Source organism: Rhinichthys klamathensis, unplaced genomic scaffold (genome assembly GCF_029890125.1).
Source record: "Rhinichthys klamathensis goyatoka isolate OS25496 unplaced genomic scaffold, OSU_Roscu_1.1 h1tg000535l_1, whole genome shotgun sequence".
NCBI lineage: Eukaryota > Metazoa > Chordata > Actinopteri > Cypriniformes > Leuciscidae > Rhinichthys > Rhinichthys klamathensis.
Genome location: NW_026607011.1, coordinates 218142 through 234470, shown reverse-complemented (window position 1 = coordinate 234470; position 16329 = coordinate 218142). Strand labels below are relative to the sequence as shown.

At 39.5% G+C, this 16329-nt stretch overlaps 1 protein-coding gene across 1 annotated transcript; it reads left to right on the top strand.

Annotated features, from left to right (window-relative positions):
• Positions 1–718: 718 nt before the first annotated feature.
• LOC130073379 (NACHT and WD repeat domain-containing protein 2) lies at positions 719–11459 on the top strand (the record flags this gene model as incomplete). Its single annotated transcript, XM_056238744.1, has 3 exons — positions 719–869; positions 4927–5516; positions 7099–11459. Coding segments are annotated over 3 exons (4647 nt in total), but the record flags the coding sequence as incomplete, so codon positions are not given.
• Between the last annotated feature and the right edge of the window lie 4870 nt (positions 11460–16329).

Genomic DNA, 16329 nt, shown 5'->3' with positions numbered 1-16329 from the left:
ATTTGTGCTAAAAACCAATGTGTTTATGAATATGAACTGGTATATGACAACAAATACCAGTTTTGCAGTATCTAAGCTGGAAATGACTTATACCAGAAGCCAGAATTAAATTAGACGAGTCATGTTTTAGTAAATTTATTCATAAAGTACAAAACTAAAATAATGTAGGAGCTGTGGCACAGCAGTTTCAGGTTTGGTTTCAGGCCTGTGTCCTATCCTGATTCCGCTGCCCCTTCTCCCCTCTCATTTGGCTGGTGATTATAACAAGCATATAAATAGACAATAAATAAATAATTAATTAAAAATAGAAAAATAACTTAAATTTACAGTCATGTTCTTGGCACATTCTGTTTAACTGATTTGACTTGGTATAGAACAGTGCACCTATTATATTAGTGACTATTAAGGTGCGGTAACAGTGACATTTCTGTGAAAATTTGCAGACAATAAAGATCCATTTTATATCGCCAAATGTAGCGATGTATGAAGCACAAAATGGTTTGTGCTAGCTATTCTAGCATTACAGTTAAAGCAAAAATTAAAAACAGTACTAATGCATTAGTTTATTGCGTTGCATATTTTAGTGGAATGAGAGAAGTGTTAATTAACTGGGACAGGATATGATGTGGGTTTTTCTTTTTATTGGTTCAAATGAACGAAATCCAAACAATGGAACCTTAAATAATTCAATGACTCCATATGTGCTTTTACCCCACAGATGGAGTCAAGTAGCATAGCAAAGTCAAAGAACGACAAGGCATGGAGGGCAGTCTCAGAGGAAATCAAGAGGATCTTCAGAACTTCTGTTTTACAGCTGCAGGAGAAGGGGACCATGAAGAGCGATCAAGCCAAGAAATTCCTCTGCTCAGGTAAACTCTAGTTATTGTTACAGTTATGATTGAGCTCACAGCTAATAAATGTCTAGTGCTATTTTACATGGCTTTAAATGCCTGAGTTGGTTTGGAATGTGTTTTGCAGTACATTGAAACTTCTATAAGTGTGGACATTGACAGTGTATATACACAGTAGTCAACATTTGAAGTTGTCAATGTTATGATGAGGTGGAAGCAAGGAGGAAGAAGGATCCAATTGCAGCACACTTTATTCAATAAACTCAAACTACATAAAGACTCAGGGTAGGGCACAAGACTCAGGAACAGAACAACCAACATCAATGTTACAACAACAAGAACTCACAAAGACTGGACTGAAACACAGGGCTTAAATACAAGGCCAAACAAGCTAAACAAGATAACAAGGGGGCGTGGTATACATGAACACAAACGAGGAGCGGGAAAACTGAACAGGACTGAACCAAAAGCACAAAGACAGGGGGAACACAGACAAACATTACAACAGTCAAAACCTTTCATCAAAGTGAATTTTGAGCAATACCCATGTTTTTGTCTTAGGACAACTTTGATTAACTTTTTTGATCCACTTCAAATGTTGACTACTGTATGTCAGGGTTCTCAAATTTAAATCACTTATTTTTCACTGAGCTGAAGGTCCACAGACTCACCATGGCTCTATAATACAACCTATTATGCTTTTCCAATTTTTCAAACTTTAGTTAGTGTGTAATGGTTGCTGTCTGAGACATAAAAAAGATCTGCAAGGTTACAAAGATCAAAGTCCCACTCCAGAGGGGTATATTTTATTTAACAGAATCCCCTCTTCAAGAACAACAACAAACGGCTCGTTTGGACAACGCGATTTTTCCGGATCTTATGAAGTCACAATGGTACTCATTTAAATAATCTGTGCCTACAGAATATGCCAAAAGGGGACGGGGCCCCTTCATCATTATGTCCATGGAAAAAAAGTCCCCATAAAACATGAAAACCCAACGTGTGTGTGTGTGTGTGATTTGTGTACTGCACAATGTGTTGAAGCAATTTCCACGCACCAGCCAGCCACATCAAGTAAATCTGAGAGTCTTAAAAAGGCACAATTTTGCTCTGAACGCTTCAATGGTGCTTGATGCTTAACATTTAGGTTGTTTGTCTGTAGAATTACATGTATAATTAAAAAGGATGAAATCATGCAACAGAGTCGTAGTTTAAAGCTTTGTGGTTTCAGGGAGAGTTCGTATTCAAAGCTCACAATGAATGTAAATGTTATTTTTATCCTGCTCTTGAAAGTCATTGTGACTAAATTAAAATTCGCCTGCATTAGCCAGCATAAGAGGAGATCTAATCAGGCTAACTTGATTCATCCAGGTTAATCCAATATTCAGTGATACAGTTAAGTCTCATCACCATACCCCACATTAGAGACAGTGGGTCGGCAACCGGAGAAAGAACAGATTTACTGCTCGCTCTTTCATGTCATCCTGGGAGCCTTGGCTTATAATTCAATCACTGATACAGTTAAGGTCTTCATCTCAGCATGCAGTAGATATGAAACAACCGCATTCAGAGGCTCCCTATGCAAGGCATTTTTTCTTACTCGAAGAATAATTAGCTCTTAGTCGCAGTCTCGCAGAGGTTCCTTTCATTAAAACTGAGGTCTTCTGTCTGACTTCAGAGCATCAGTGAGTCTTTCCCTGAACTGATACTGATACTGATGATTTTGGCATACAGCTCATGAAAACCCAAAATTCCTATTTTCAAAAAATTAGCATATCATGAAAAGGGTCTCTAAACGAGCTATTAACCTAATCATCTGAATCAACTAATTAACTCTAAACACCTGCAAAAGATTCCTGAGGCTTTTAAAAACTCCCAGCCTGTTTCATTACTCAAAACCACAATCATGGGTAAGAACTGCCGACCTGACTGCTGTCCAGAAGGCCATCATTGACACCCTCAAGCAAGAGGGTAAGACACAGAAAGAAATTTCTGAACAAATAGGCTGTTCCCAGAGTGCTGTATCAAGGCACCTCAGTGGGAAGTCTGTGGGAAGGAAAAAGTGTGGCAAAAAACGCTGCACAACGAGAAGAGGTGACCGGACCCTGAGGAAGATTGTGGAGAAGGACCGATTCCAGACCTTGGGGGACCTGCGGAAGCAGTGGACTGAGTCTGGAGTAGAAACATCCAGAGCCACCGTGCACAGGCGTGTGCAGGAAATGGGCTACAGGTGCCGCATTCCCCAGGTCAAGCCACTTTTGAACCAGAAACAGAGGCAGAAGCGCCTGACCTGGGCTACAGAGAAGCAGCACTGGACTGTTGCTCAGTGGTCCAAAGTACTTTTTTCGGACGCAAGCAAATTTTGCATGTCATTCGGAAATCAAGGTGCCAGAGTCTGGAGGAAGACTGTGGAGAAGGAAATGCCAAAATGCCTGAAGTCCAGTGTCAAGTACCCACAGTCAGTGATGGTCTGGGGTGCCATGTCAGCTGCTGGTGTTGGTCCACTGTGTTTTATCAAGGGCAGGGTCAATGCAGCTAGCTATCAGGAGATTTTGGAGCACTTCATGCTTCCATCTGCTGAAAAGCTTTATGGAGATGAAGATTTCATTTTTCACCACGACCTGGCACCTGCTCACAGTGCCAAAACCACTGGTAAATTGTTTACTGGCCATGGTATTACTGTGCTCAATTGGCCTGCCAACTCTCCTGACCTGAACCCCATAGAGAATCTGTGGGATATTGTGAAGAGAAAGTTGAGAGACACAAGACCCAACACTCTGGATGAGCTTAAGGCCGCTATCGAAGCATCCTGGGCCTCCATAACACCTCAGCAGTGCCACAGGCTGATTGCCTCCATGCCACGCCGCATTGAAGCAGTCATTTCTGCAAAAGGATTCCCGACCAAGTATTGAGTGCATAACTGAACATAATTATTTGAAGGTTGACTTTTTTTTGTATTAAAAAAAACCTCTTTTATTGGTCGGATGAAATATGCTAATTTTTTGAGATAGGAATTTTAGGTTTTCATGAGCTTTATGCCAAAATCATCGGTATTAAAACAATAAAAGACCTGAAATATTTCAGTTGGTGTGCAATGAATCTAAAATATATGAAAGTTTAATTTGTATCATTACATTATGGAAAATAATTAACTTTATCACAATATGCTAATTTTTTTAGAAGGACCTGTATATACAAACATTTAAATTATAATTTGATACAATGCACTTATTGTGCACATACGTGTTTTTACATTGAACTTATATTTTGAAAATACCTACATGTATTACAGCTGTAATTATGGCCTGAGCACCAATGGTGCGAGGACCCTCTTGGAATTGCTCCGTTTATTAATTTCTGTAATGACATCTATAATTGCACTGGTAACTCTTTCCTTACACCTTAACCCACCCTTAAACCTACTCATACCACCACAGCCCTAACCTTACCTGTATCCCACCCCAGTAGCAGTAGAAGTGTTTTGCAATACAACATGAACACAATAAGTACATTGTACTTATTTCTGATGCAAGTGCATAGTAGTTAAAGACATCTAATATAAAGTATAAAGCAGTTGAACCCTTTTGTTTTTTTAATGTGTTTTCTATTTTGATTTCTAATATCAGAGTGTGAGGAAAATGCATATGAGGAATGAGGAAACTCTTTCCTGGGGGATTTGCAGTCGTTTACTTGCCGACTTTGCATCCCCTCTCTTCTCGTTTACAAAACAAGCTGCAAGTATGCGATACTAAGCTTATGAGGTTGGCAGGCTATCCTGGAATGCTGCCTTTGGAGGTCTTTGATAAAACCAGGCAAGGCTGGATTAAGAGATCATATCACTGTTTTTTTCTTAAAGGCAGCTCAAAGAGACGGATCTAATCATTCGCTAAAGACTAGCAAACGTGGGGGAAGTGCTCACATCATGACATCAAATTAAGTGTGTTTTCTGAAAGTGCCATGGAAGTTTTTTGGTTGTAAATAGTGGCAGAGATGAAATCTATGAATGAAACTAAAACATTCTGTCATGCAGAATTGGGTAATTATTATACTCTCTCTGTTCTCTCCTGTCTTTTAGCATTAGAGGATGAACTGGACTTCGCATTAGGAAAGCAGACCCCTGCCTTCCTCAAGAAATGTGTATGTTACATCCGGAAGATATCCAATTTTGATCGTTTCGCTAAACTCCCTGAGATGGCACGCTACATGGACATCGTTGTGAGCGACGACCGTGTCATGAGAAACCAGGAAGCCTACGAGCGTCTTCTGAAGGTCAGAGACGAGTTTGTTCCGATGGTGGTGGCAGCATCCAATCTTCGAGTCTACTCATCGGTCACTCACTGTGACATGAAACTTGGCTACTCGCAGGAAGTAGAGAGCCACTACGTTGAAGGTCTATGTAAACAGTTTTATGAAGACATGGTGGATATCATCCAGGCCACGGTCCAACAGAACTTTGACACAGAGACAGATACACTCTATGACGAAACCATACAGCATCTGTCGCTGTGCAAGACATTTTCATCTTTTTATGTGTACAAGAGTGAAGCCTTGGACATAATCCAGGAGTACCTGTTACCCTCTAAAGGTGGTCGAATAACTCCCCTAGTGGTGTATGGGGGACCCTGCACTGGAAAGACCTTGTTACTTGCTGAAGTGGCAAAACAGGTGAAAAGCATGTATAGTATGCATGTGTGTGTGTGTGTGTGTGTGTTTTGGGGGGGGGGTAATATGTGAACATACTGACCTGCTTTTTAAGGCCATCTGGATGCCGGCACATGTTAGATTAATGCTGCGGGATGCCTGTATTTTGCCTAAAGCTGTTATTTGCTTCCTCTGACTTAATATCTGATGTCATGGCATGATATTCAAATTAACATTAAGGTATATTGGGCTACTGTTACATGTATTTATCTATTTGCATCCCCATGTGTATCTGGAGGCACACAGTAATCCAAATACAGATCATTGCATTTACAAGCTTAAAAAATCGCTGACATAATTTAATTGATAATAATAATTCAATATAATTATTCCTATCTGTTAGCTTCAACCAATATTTAGTGCTTATGGAGATCAGTAGTGTTTGTGTATGTCATGTGTTGATGGTCAGAGTCGACTGTGTTGATAAGTTTGGGGGCGAGGAACAAAGGAGGAAGGGTAGTGTTGACATTTCCCATCACCCATGGCAACCCGTCATAGACCTCAGCCTCTAATGTTAGTTCACAGATGATGAGCCTGGGGACCTTGACTAACTCCCTCGTCCTTGCTTATGTTCTCTCCCTCTTACTGTCCTTCTATGTAACATACACACTACAGAGACACAGACACTCTAAAATATTTATATATGAAATGCATTTTACATGGCCACACATTACATGCACTTTTTATAATCAATTACTTACTCCTAACATGATCTCATGTTGGGACAGCTAGCACGTTTTACACTTCCCATGTCAGTGCAGTACTGTACTAAGAATATGAGCTTAGTGATGCAGTCAAGCAGCAATCTGAGCACACACACACACACCCCTTGGCTAATCACACAAATGCACAGTCCTCTTGAAAATGAGGGCTTTGGAAAAGCGTATTATCATTAATTGTCAGCCTCTCCAGACCGAGATAAATAATATTTCATGTTTCCCTGAGTCACAGCTGGGGGCACCATTTAACCACATCCAAGAAAGAGGTATTGTGCTAAGGATGAGGGAACAATTCAAACTGATTTAGAAAATCCTTGGCACAAGAAATCCAGTGCTGACTCTATTGCTCTTGAGCACATTCGATTATTTGCTATACAGTCATTCATCTTGGTTTTCCTTCCTCACAATCTGAGTTGTTAAGGTTAGTGTACAGTGGATCTACTAAATAATAGATGGACTAGTGTCACTCGAGTTTTGTTTGCTAAAGTCATACTTATAGGTCACAGCAGTTCCTGGATTTTTAACCAGCAGTTCCTGAATTTTTTTTTTTTATAAGAACAGGACATAGGATCCTGTTAAACATTAAATAGTAATGTGTACAGTAGTTGTATTTTATGTAGATCATATCTAATTTCAAATGGCCACGCTAATATAATCAGATTACAAAATTATCAGTTTTGCACAAAATAACATCTTGAGCTTTTCCTAATTGTATATATCCTACAGGTAATTGTAAATATTATAAGACTTAACATACTGGAGAATATTCAGTAAACTGTACATATATGCTGTATTTCTGAGCTTCTGTTTCATTTTCATTTGTTTAGGCCTATTCGTGGCTACAGAAAGAGATGGGACCAGAAACAGACCCAGTGGTCATTGTCAGATTCATCGGCTCCACTGACTTCTCTGGTGACCTCCGCACCCTGCTACAAAGCATCTGTGAGCAGATTGCCATCAACTATCGGTGCCTGATCCATTTCTTGCCAAACAAGATCCAGGAGATGAGGGAACTGCTGGTGAATTTGCTCGGGGAGTCATCATTCCACCGACCTCTTGTCATCATTCTGGATGCCTTGGAGCAGTTGTCAGATGTTGACGAGGCCCGAAAGCTGTGGTGGCTGCCTGTCCACCTACCACGTACAGTCCGAATTGTAGTGTCCACCCTGCCCAACAAGCATGGAATACTGCAGAAACTACGTTGCCTGATACATGACGAGGATGGTTATGTTGAACTGATGCAAAGAGATCGCAAAGCTTGCAGTCAGACACTTAAACAGCAGCTTCTGAGTGTCAAAAGGAAGGTGACCTCTGGCCAACAGATATATGTGAATGAGGCAATGGCTAAATGTACACTGCCCATGTTTGTCAATCTCATCTACCGAGAGGTAGTTCACTGGCGGTCGCACAAGGATGTGGATGACAAATCGTTGTGTTCCACAGTGCACGAAAGTATTGAGCAGCTTTTCTACTCTATCGAAAACAAGCTTGGCTCACGCTTTGTCTTTCGGGCACTGGGCTACATCACGATGGCACGGGCAGGCCTGACAGAGTTGGAGCTAGAGGATATTTTATCTTTGGACAACAGTGTCCTTGGAGACATCATGGTGAGCTCTAATCTTAAAAGCCCGCTGCGTATTTCTTACGATTTCATAGCCCGGCTAAAAGAAGAACTTGAAGGTTATTTAGTGGAGCGTCAAGTCCGTAATGTAACACTAATGGTGTGGGCAAATCGACATCTGCATCTCATAGCACAGAAGCTATACCTTAGTAATGAAGAAGATGTGCATCAAATGCATAGCCTTTTGGCTGAATACTTCCTTGGGGCTTGGGCAGGTGGTAGAAAGAAGATATTCCACTGCGACAATAATCATTTAGCTTCACTGAATATCTCCCAGCATCGAAACCCTCATCAACAGCAGAGCCTTCATGGCCATGACAAAGCTTCTGCTGACAAGCACTCTTATGACAGACAGACACCCGAACAACCCTGGGTGTTCCAGTGTAACTTGCTGGAGCCGGACATCTTCTTTGTCAACCATCGAAAGATGACAGAGCTCACATACCACCTGACAAGGAGCGGCCGAACAGATGATCTCATGTATGGTGTCATCATGAACTTTAGCTGGCTCTACACTATGATAAAGATAGGGCAGTTTGACAAGGCCCTGTCAGACATCGACCTAGCTTACAGCTACACACAAGAAAAGGAGCTAAAGTTTCTTGCAACTACTCTCCGCAGTATAAAGCTCAAAGTGACAAAGAATCCTGCGTCACTGTCTGCTGAGCTACAGCAAAGGCTCCTTCCGGTTGTCACATCCCTTCCCAAGCTCAGACACCTACTTCTTGAGTGTGACAAGGATGGTCCTAAATACTGCTCCATTGTGCCACTGCATTCTTCCATGGATGTCACCTACAGTCCTGAGAGATTACCACTCTCTTCTAGCTACATGCAAATTGTGGAGATTCTACCTACATTAGCTCCAAACATAGTCATTGTGGCCCTCGAGGATGGATCCGTCAGCACATGGGATGTTGAGAGTAGACAGCTGCTAAGACAGATAGACACAGCAAGGTCAGTTGTTCTTGGCATCAGGTTAACCACAGATGAGAAGTATCTGGTAGTGGCCACTACAAAAAATACACTGCTCATTTACGACAACCACAAGTCCTGTTTGTTGTCTGAGGTCGAGGTAAAAGGATCCAAGCACTGTGGCATCACCGGCGGGGTGGCGTTCATCAATGGATTCACCTTGTCCAGCCACCATGCCTTAGCTTGGTTGGAGGCAAGCAAAGACGTCAATGTGATTGATTTGCTCTATGGCTGGCCTTTGTATCAGTTTCATTGCTGGTATGAGGTAACCTGTGTCCAGTGTTCCCCAGATGGAATGTATGCTTTCTGCGGACAGTATCTCAACACGACCACCATATTCCACCTTGGTAGTGGGGACAAGCTTGCCACAATGACTTCTGAATTCTCTGGTGGTTTTGTCAAGTCAATCCTGATTCTTGACACAATCAATCAAATGGTGATGATTGACAATGAGGGCAGTCTCTCCGTGTGGAACACCAAAGATATCACAAATCCCAAGCTAATGGAGGATTATGACTGCAGAGGAGATGAGAGTGAGGTGGTGGGCATAGAGCTCTCAGAGGATCAGCGATCCATCCTCATCTGCAAAGCAAGTAGCATTGAGGTGCTGGACACCAAGATTTGGAAAATGGCAGAGAAGTTCAAGGCCAAGCGAAGTGAAAAGTTTGTGGCGGCTGTTCTCTCCAAGAATAACCAAAGTATAATAGCCTCCATGGAGAACACATCATCAATATTTGTGTGGAGGAGAGACAGTGGGCAGTGCATGGCCAGCTTGATAGAGATATCCGGAGCCATTGTAAAGCTGATCAAATCAACACACCATAACTTGCTGCTATCTGTGGCCAGCAGTGGCGTGCTTTCTGTGTGGGACATAGACATTATAACAGCCATGTCGAACATTGATAAAACTGGAAAACCTATCCAAAACCTGCAGCTCTCTGGCCGAGAGGATTTTGTATACACCACGGATGGGTCAGAGGTCATTCACAAGTGGAACTACAGCACAGGTTTCATTGAGATGGTGTTCAAGCATGAAGGACTCGTTGAGAACTGCGTCCTGACGACATCAGGTGACCTAATGGTGACATCTGATGATAAAAGTAGTCAGTACATCTGGCATACGACCACAGGTGAAAATATATTCCGTATCAACGGCCAGAGAATCTCACAGCTTCTCATCACGCACAATGATCAGTTTGTTGTGTCCCTCTGCGAGCAGAACGCCTCTCGTGTTTGGAGACTCGCCACTGGTCACAAGGTATGCAACATTCTGGTAACACTCCAGCAAGCCCTCATTACCACAGCAAACACATTCCTTGTGGGCGCCAACAAGAATAAGATGTTAGCTGTTAGCTTGTGGTCAGGTAGTGTTTCCAAAAAATTTATCTGTGACGATGGGATCACAATTGTTAACTTTAAATTAATCCCTGACAGTCCAGATTTTGTTGTCTTCATCACCTCCAACGAAACTGTTTTCATCTGGAGTGTCGCTGATGAGTCTGTGTGTAGGCGGGTGCAGCTGCCCAGCAACTTCTTAAAGAACCTGGAAGATTTCCAAATATCACCAAATGGAAAGTTGGGCATTGTGTCGAAAGGTGATGAGAACATCAATGTTCTAGACCTGCACAGTGGTAAACTGCGTCTGGTCCATGCTGCTGGCATAATATGGCGGCAAAAGCTCTCACGGGACGGACGCTACTTAGTGTACATCTGTTTCCGGAATTGCGATGAAGATGATGATGCAGGTGTGGTTTCAAGTCTGATTGTCATGAGATTGGCAGACGGTAAGAGCATCGGGACCTGTTCCCTTTACAAAACACCAACCTATCTGTGCCTATCACAGCGAGCTCTTAACATCATTGTGGGATTTGAGGATGGCAGCATTGGCACCTACACAGTTGTAGACCGTGTGGATGCCGCTCTAAAAATCAAAATCGCCACCTCAAACAGTCGGCAAATCGTTAACAATGCCTCACAGAAAGTACGACCCAAGTGTAGCACCAATGCCTTCAAGACCATTGCTGACTGTGTGTGGAGAGAATCCACTGAGGTTTTCTCTCGGGACAGTCCTATCAATGTGTCTGACAGTGGGGAGCCAGAGACCACAACACCCACAAAGAAAACTGAACTGCTGCAATGAGAGCACCCTCTGTAGGACATTATGGGCATGAAGGAACAAGGCCAGGTTTGGATTGTTTACAGCCACTTTGATTCAGCTGCACAGATCAGTATCTGGGTAACACACAGCAGCTGGCCAATTGCTATTAAACTGCACTTAAGCTGCAATCAGTCACCTTGATTTCTCTTATTTATCATCAACTTACTGTCACGAAGAATTCAATATCATTTTAATATCAATAGCAACAAATTAATTTGAAACCGATGCCATTCATAGCGAAAGCCAGTCCAATCGGCTTTATGATATGTTCTTCCTTCTCATGTGTATGCCAATGTGGCCATATACTGTAGTTTAGATTTTGTATGAGTTTAGTCAAATCAAGCCATATTGTCACTTTATACAGAAGCATAGAGAAATGTAATACATTTGTAGCCATATAAGTGTTGCTGCCTTTTTTCCCCTTCTTTTTTGAAAATGTTCATTTGTGTCTGTTTATTAATGTCCTCTGGTACTGTACTAAAATGGAAACTTATGTACATATGTGTACATATGTATTTTGGCTGCTGCAGTATGTGCAACTACTTAAAAATGCTACGTTGTGCTAAATGCAATCAAAGTGAGTGCCTGGATTTTAACTTTTTTTGTTGTGGTTACAGAAACTGATAAAGAGAAAATTGCAGGGAATTTCTAAACAAAAATACCTTGATACAAGTATTCATCATTACGATTGTTACGTACAATAAACGTGTAACAATGTTACGTGAAACATTCAGCATACAACGAATACGCATTTGAAATTACAGCATCCAAATGAGGATCATTGGAAAGTATATTTCAGTATCCAGAGTACATGTATGGTCTGGAGTCATTATGAGCTTCTAAGTAAATTCAGAATGCATTCTAGACATACTCTGACCAGAGTGGCATGAAAGTCCATGTGTGGCAATTGCTCTAAATGACAGACAGTATTCAATCTATCCTCATATTTAATTATTTATCAATGCCAATAAATACTGTCACTCTACCTTGCTGATTAATCATATATATATATACAGTGTGTATTTCTATATATATATATATACATTTGACCACAGCAAGACTGACAAAGTCTAATATAAAAGGGGGAAAGGATAGTTATATTTTATTTGAACCGGCAAACTGATACTGAGAAGGTCATCACCTGACTCGACTAAATCCAAGATAATAACACTTTTAATGCTATTACTTTTAAAGAAAGTGTAACTTATTGCATCAAAAGACGGTACAACTGTACCAAGCTATAAATGGCAAGTTTTGATTTGGGACTAAACCACTATTGAAGAGTCATGTGTATCATCTCACCAAGGGTATCTACGCCTTAACAGTTGGGTCATCTTATACAAAGGTGTATTTTGTTAGTGTTAGCTTATGTTCTTTGTGAGGTAAAGGTTGAATGTGTGCTTGAAAAAAATAATACTTTGTACTTTCATGTTATAGGTGACTTAGAGATATTTATGAATCTATTTATAAATAGTGTTTGCCAAGGCAGTGTTTGGTGGTTGCACTTTATTTTAAACGGGTTGTTCACAAAGGTTTACTTTCAATAGGCGTCACGAATGCTAACTATACTATTTTTGCCTTCAGTTCTCTGGCATGTCGCAAAAGAAAGTAATTTCAACAAAACGATCAGCCATGCCCCATTCAAACTCTTCTCTCCATAACTCAAGGGCTATTCCGTCAAATTGTATGTTTACCTTTGGAAATACAGACACATATACAATACTGGCCCATTCACAACCCACAACCTGTAGCAGTATTCAGGTGTGATTAGCCTCTCCCGCTTAAGTGTTTATAATCTATAGATATCATACAATATTTGCCAAAGTTTTATTTATTTTTTAAATTTCATTATTATTATTTGTTTTCAGAATGTTAAATGGTGTTGTGACCTACTCGTTACTTTTATGGACTTGTCTGGCTTTGTTGTGTTTGCTAGCATAACTATGAAAAAGAACATGCATTATCTTTGCTAAGATATTGATGAAGTCCATCTCTATTATATTGGAATGCCAGTTTTAGAGTATATTTGAATGTGTCGATATGAGAGCAGTTGAACAGTATATTATATGTTATGTAACTTGAATGACTTTTAACTACATACATGTTTGCAAAACATAGTTCACATACTGATATTGAATGTGTTTATTGTATTATTTGTATTGTCAAGATTGAAGATCCCTGTTTAGAGATATATATTTTCATAAATGTTGTACTTACATTTTGTTACAAAGTTGTTTAAGTATTCTGGGAAGAAAATAGAAAAAAATTGTGTCTGAAAGCAATATGACTTAGTGTGTATGCATTGTTTGTATGGAACATTTTAATGTAATAAAATGGTTTTCTTTCTGCCTATAAAATCTCGTTACTTTTATATGGGTATATTGGTCTTTTTGGATTATACCTATTGTAATCCAGCTAATACTAATCTTTGTTTAGTGAACTTTTTATCACGCTGATTCCTCATGAGGCATATTGTTTATATGAGGAATGCTTTGTTAAAAAGATTCCCTATGGCACAATCAGAAGCTGAGACGTTGAATGATTTGGCTGATAATAGTTTTACTCCCCTGTGCAATGCGCAAACAAATGTGTTAAACATTTTCCAAACAGTGGGCAGGTGCTTTACCATATCAATATTTCAATTACTGCTCGCAACACCTGGATTCTCTCGCACACGTGCGCATCAGTGCAGGCTCCAACACACAAACACCACCATAAACAAATTCTAGCTCAGGGCAGGAATGCTGGTGTGTGGTCTCTATGGAAACTGAACCCTCAGCGGCATCTGCCCCCTGTTGTGATGACTATGGAACTGGCATCTCAACATTGTGTATGAGAGAAAAACAAATGCATTCCCTTTTCTTTCTTTTTTTTACATAAACTCATCACAGCATAGACGCTCTTAGTCATCTCTCCCCAGGAAGTCACTGTGCTTGTGTGCTGTAACTGAACAATTGTCACCAAATAGTCAATATTTGTACAACTAAATATAGCCTACCAAGTTTATTCTGATCATCCTTCTGTTTCTGCTTTCATTTCCTGGTCTGACTACTTTTGTATGATGCAATCTTACAGCAATTTACCCCTCATTTTGTACCATATATGTTCAAATTTACTCTTAAAGTAGTTGTAAATAAAGCATATACTTTTAACACACCACCATAAGCAAGATTTTTTAAAGAAATCTTTTATTCTCACCAAGACTGCATTTGTTTGATTAAAAATATATTTTAATATATTTTTAAAATGTAATTAATTCCTGAATTTTGAACACCCACTGCTTCAGTCTTCATTTGTCACACAATCCTTCAGAAATCATTCTAATTTACTGATTTGGTCCTTAAGAAACATTTCTTATTGATGTTAAAACAGCTGTACTGCTTTATTTTTGTGGGAACTGATACTTTTTTTTTTGTCAGGATTATTTGATGAATACAAAGAGAACAGCATTTGTTTGAAATATATTTTTCTGTAATACACAAAAGTCTTTACTGTCACTTTTGATCAATTTAATGCATCCTTGCATACAAGTGTTCATTTATTATTTAAAATATATTATTGCCCCAGAGCACAACCCGCTTTGATAATATATTGTATTTAAAAAAGCTATAGACAGCATGATGTTGATAGAAAAAAAAAATAGATTGAAGCAATATGATTAATATAGTTGTCGGAAAAATCCAGCAAAGCCTTTGAAGGTATCTTGGATTCTTTATGAATGACTGCTAAAATATGATCTGATGGTTATGTAAATATTGACCATTTGACAATTTGGGGGGGAAAATTCAGAAAACAACAATAATATTTCATTTACAATGGCCATAAAAAGATCTGAACTCTTTTATTAATCAGGATGTCTTGATCACTTTTCCATAAGATTAGGATTACATTGACATTGTACATTTACATAATTTTTTCTTAATTATAAATATTGACTTGACTAAATTGAAATATGATTCAAAACGCATTCCAAAATCTATTATCACGATAAGAACATTTGAACAGAGAGGTTGGAAAAGGTGTGGAGCATTTACTTATGGTGTACACCCAAGCACTTTCATGTTGTATTACTATAAAATTACTACAGCTCTTTGGATCTCATTGTATCCTGCAGCTGTGATCTACTGCAGAATTAAATATGAAAGATAATGACATTCTGAAACAAACAAGCAACAAAAAAGTGCATCATGTAACTCGATCTCCTAAGTAACCAAATGGAAAAATTCAGTCCAGTGGAGACAGGACGAATAAACACACCCATGTAAGAGAGTGAAAATATGTGTCCTGTTGTCATCCTCACTATGCGCTATGGTCACATGGTCACACTTTGAATGCAAATCAAACTTGTGTTTTGATGTATTATTTACAATAGCAACAGTAGTGCTATGTTCAAATAAAACTGATTAATTATTTCAAACAAATGTAAAAAAAAAAAAAAAAAAAAAAAAAAATACCACAAATGTAAAAACAATATGTGGTCCTCACATACAGTATGATCTCTAACAGCATTGGCAAGTGGACACATGAACATCTTTTTAAGAAATACATTCTAGCTTACAGACACTACTAGCCCAAGAAAATTACAGTGACATTAACTTAATTAAAAGAGCACCAAGTAAACAGACATGCGCAATTGCTCGTATGTTTGTTTTTCTACCATAGTGAGGACTTTCTGTTGACTATGTTGTTTTATATTCAGATGACAAGTATGAATTAGCTGATTTATGAGCAACTCAAACAATCAGGGCCATTTGAAATATCCTTACAAGTCAGTTTTTGCCATGTATCACTATATTTGTGAAGACATTTTCAAACTTTTGGCCCTCAGAAGTATAGTCAAACCTGTACTCTATCTCAGGTTTTGTCAGGTTTTACTAATTTGTCCCCAAAATATGGTCACGTAGACACACACACACACACACACACACACACACACACACACACACACACACACACACACACACACACACACACACACACACACACACACACACACACACACACAAAACACATGTATAGAAAGAAACAGCAAGGATGTTTTGACTTGATATTAATAATCAGAAATTAACTTGTGACTCATTTACAGTAGCCTACATGAAGCTTCCGTTGACAGTTACACAACGATACCCCTATGTCACCTTCAGCTGCCATTCAAAGGTGAAAAAGATAATTTATCCCAAACATTCAGACTAGTCGATCAGATTATTGCTTAACCCATGGCATCACACTCTCTACTCCTGACTACTGATTAATTTTGAGCAAACACTCTGACCAATAACAGAGGGAGTACAGAGATAAACAGTGGCA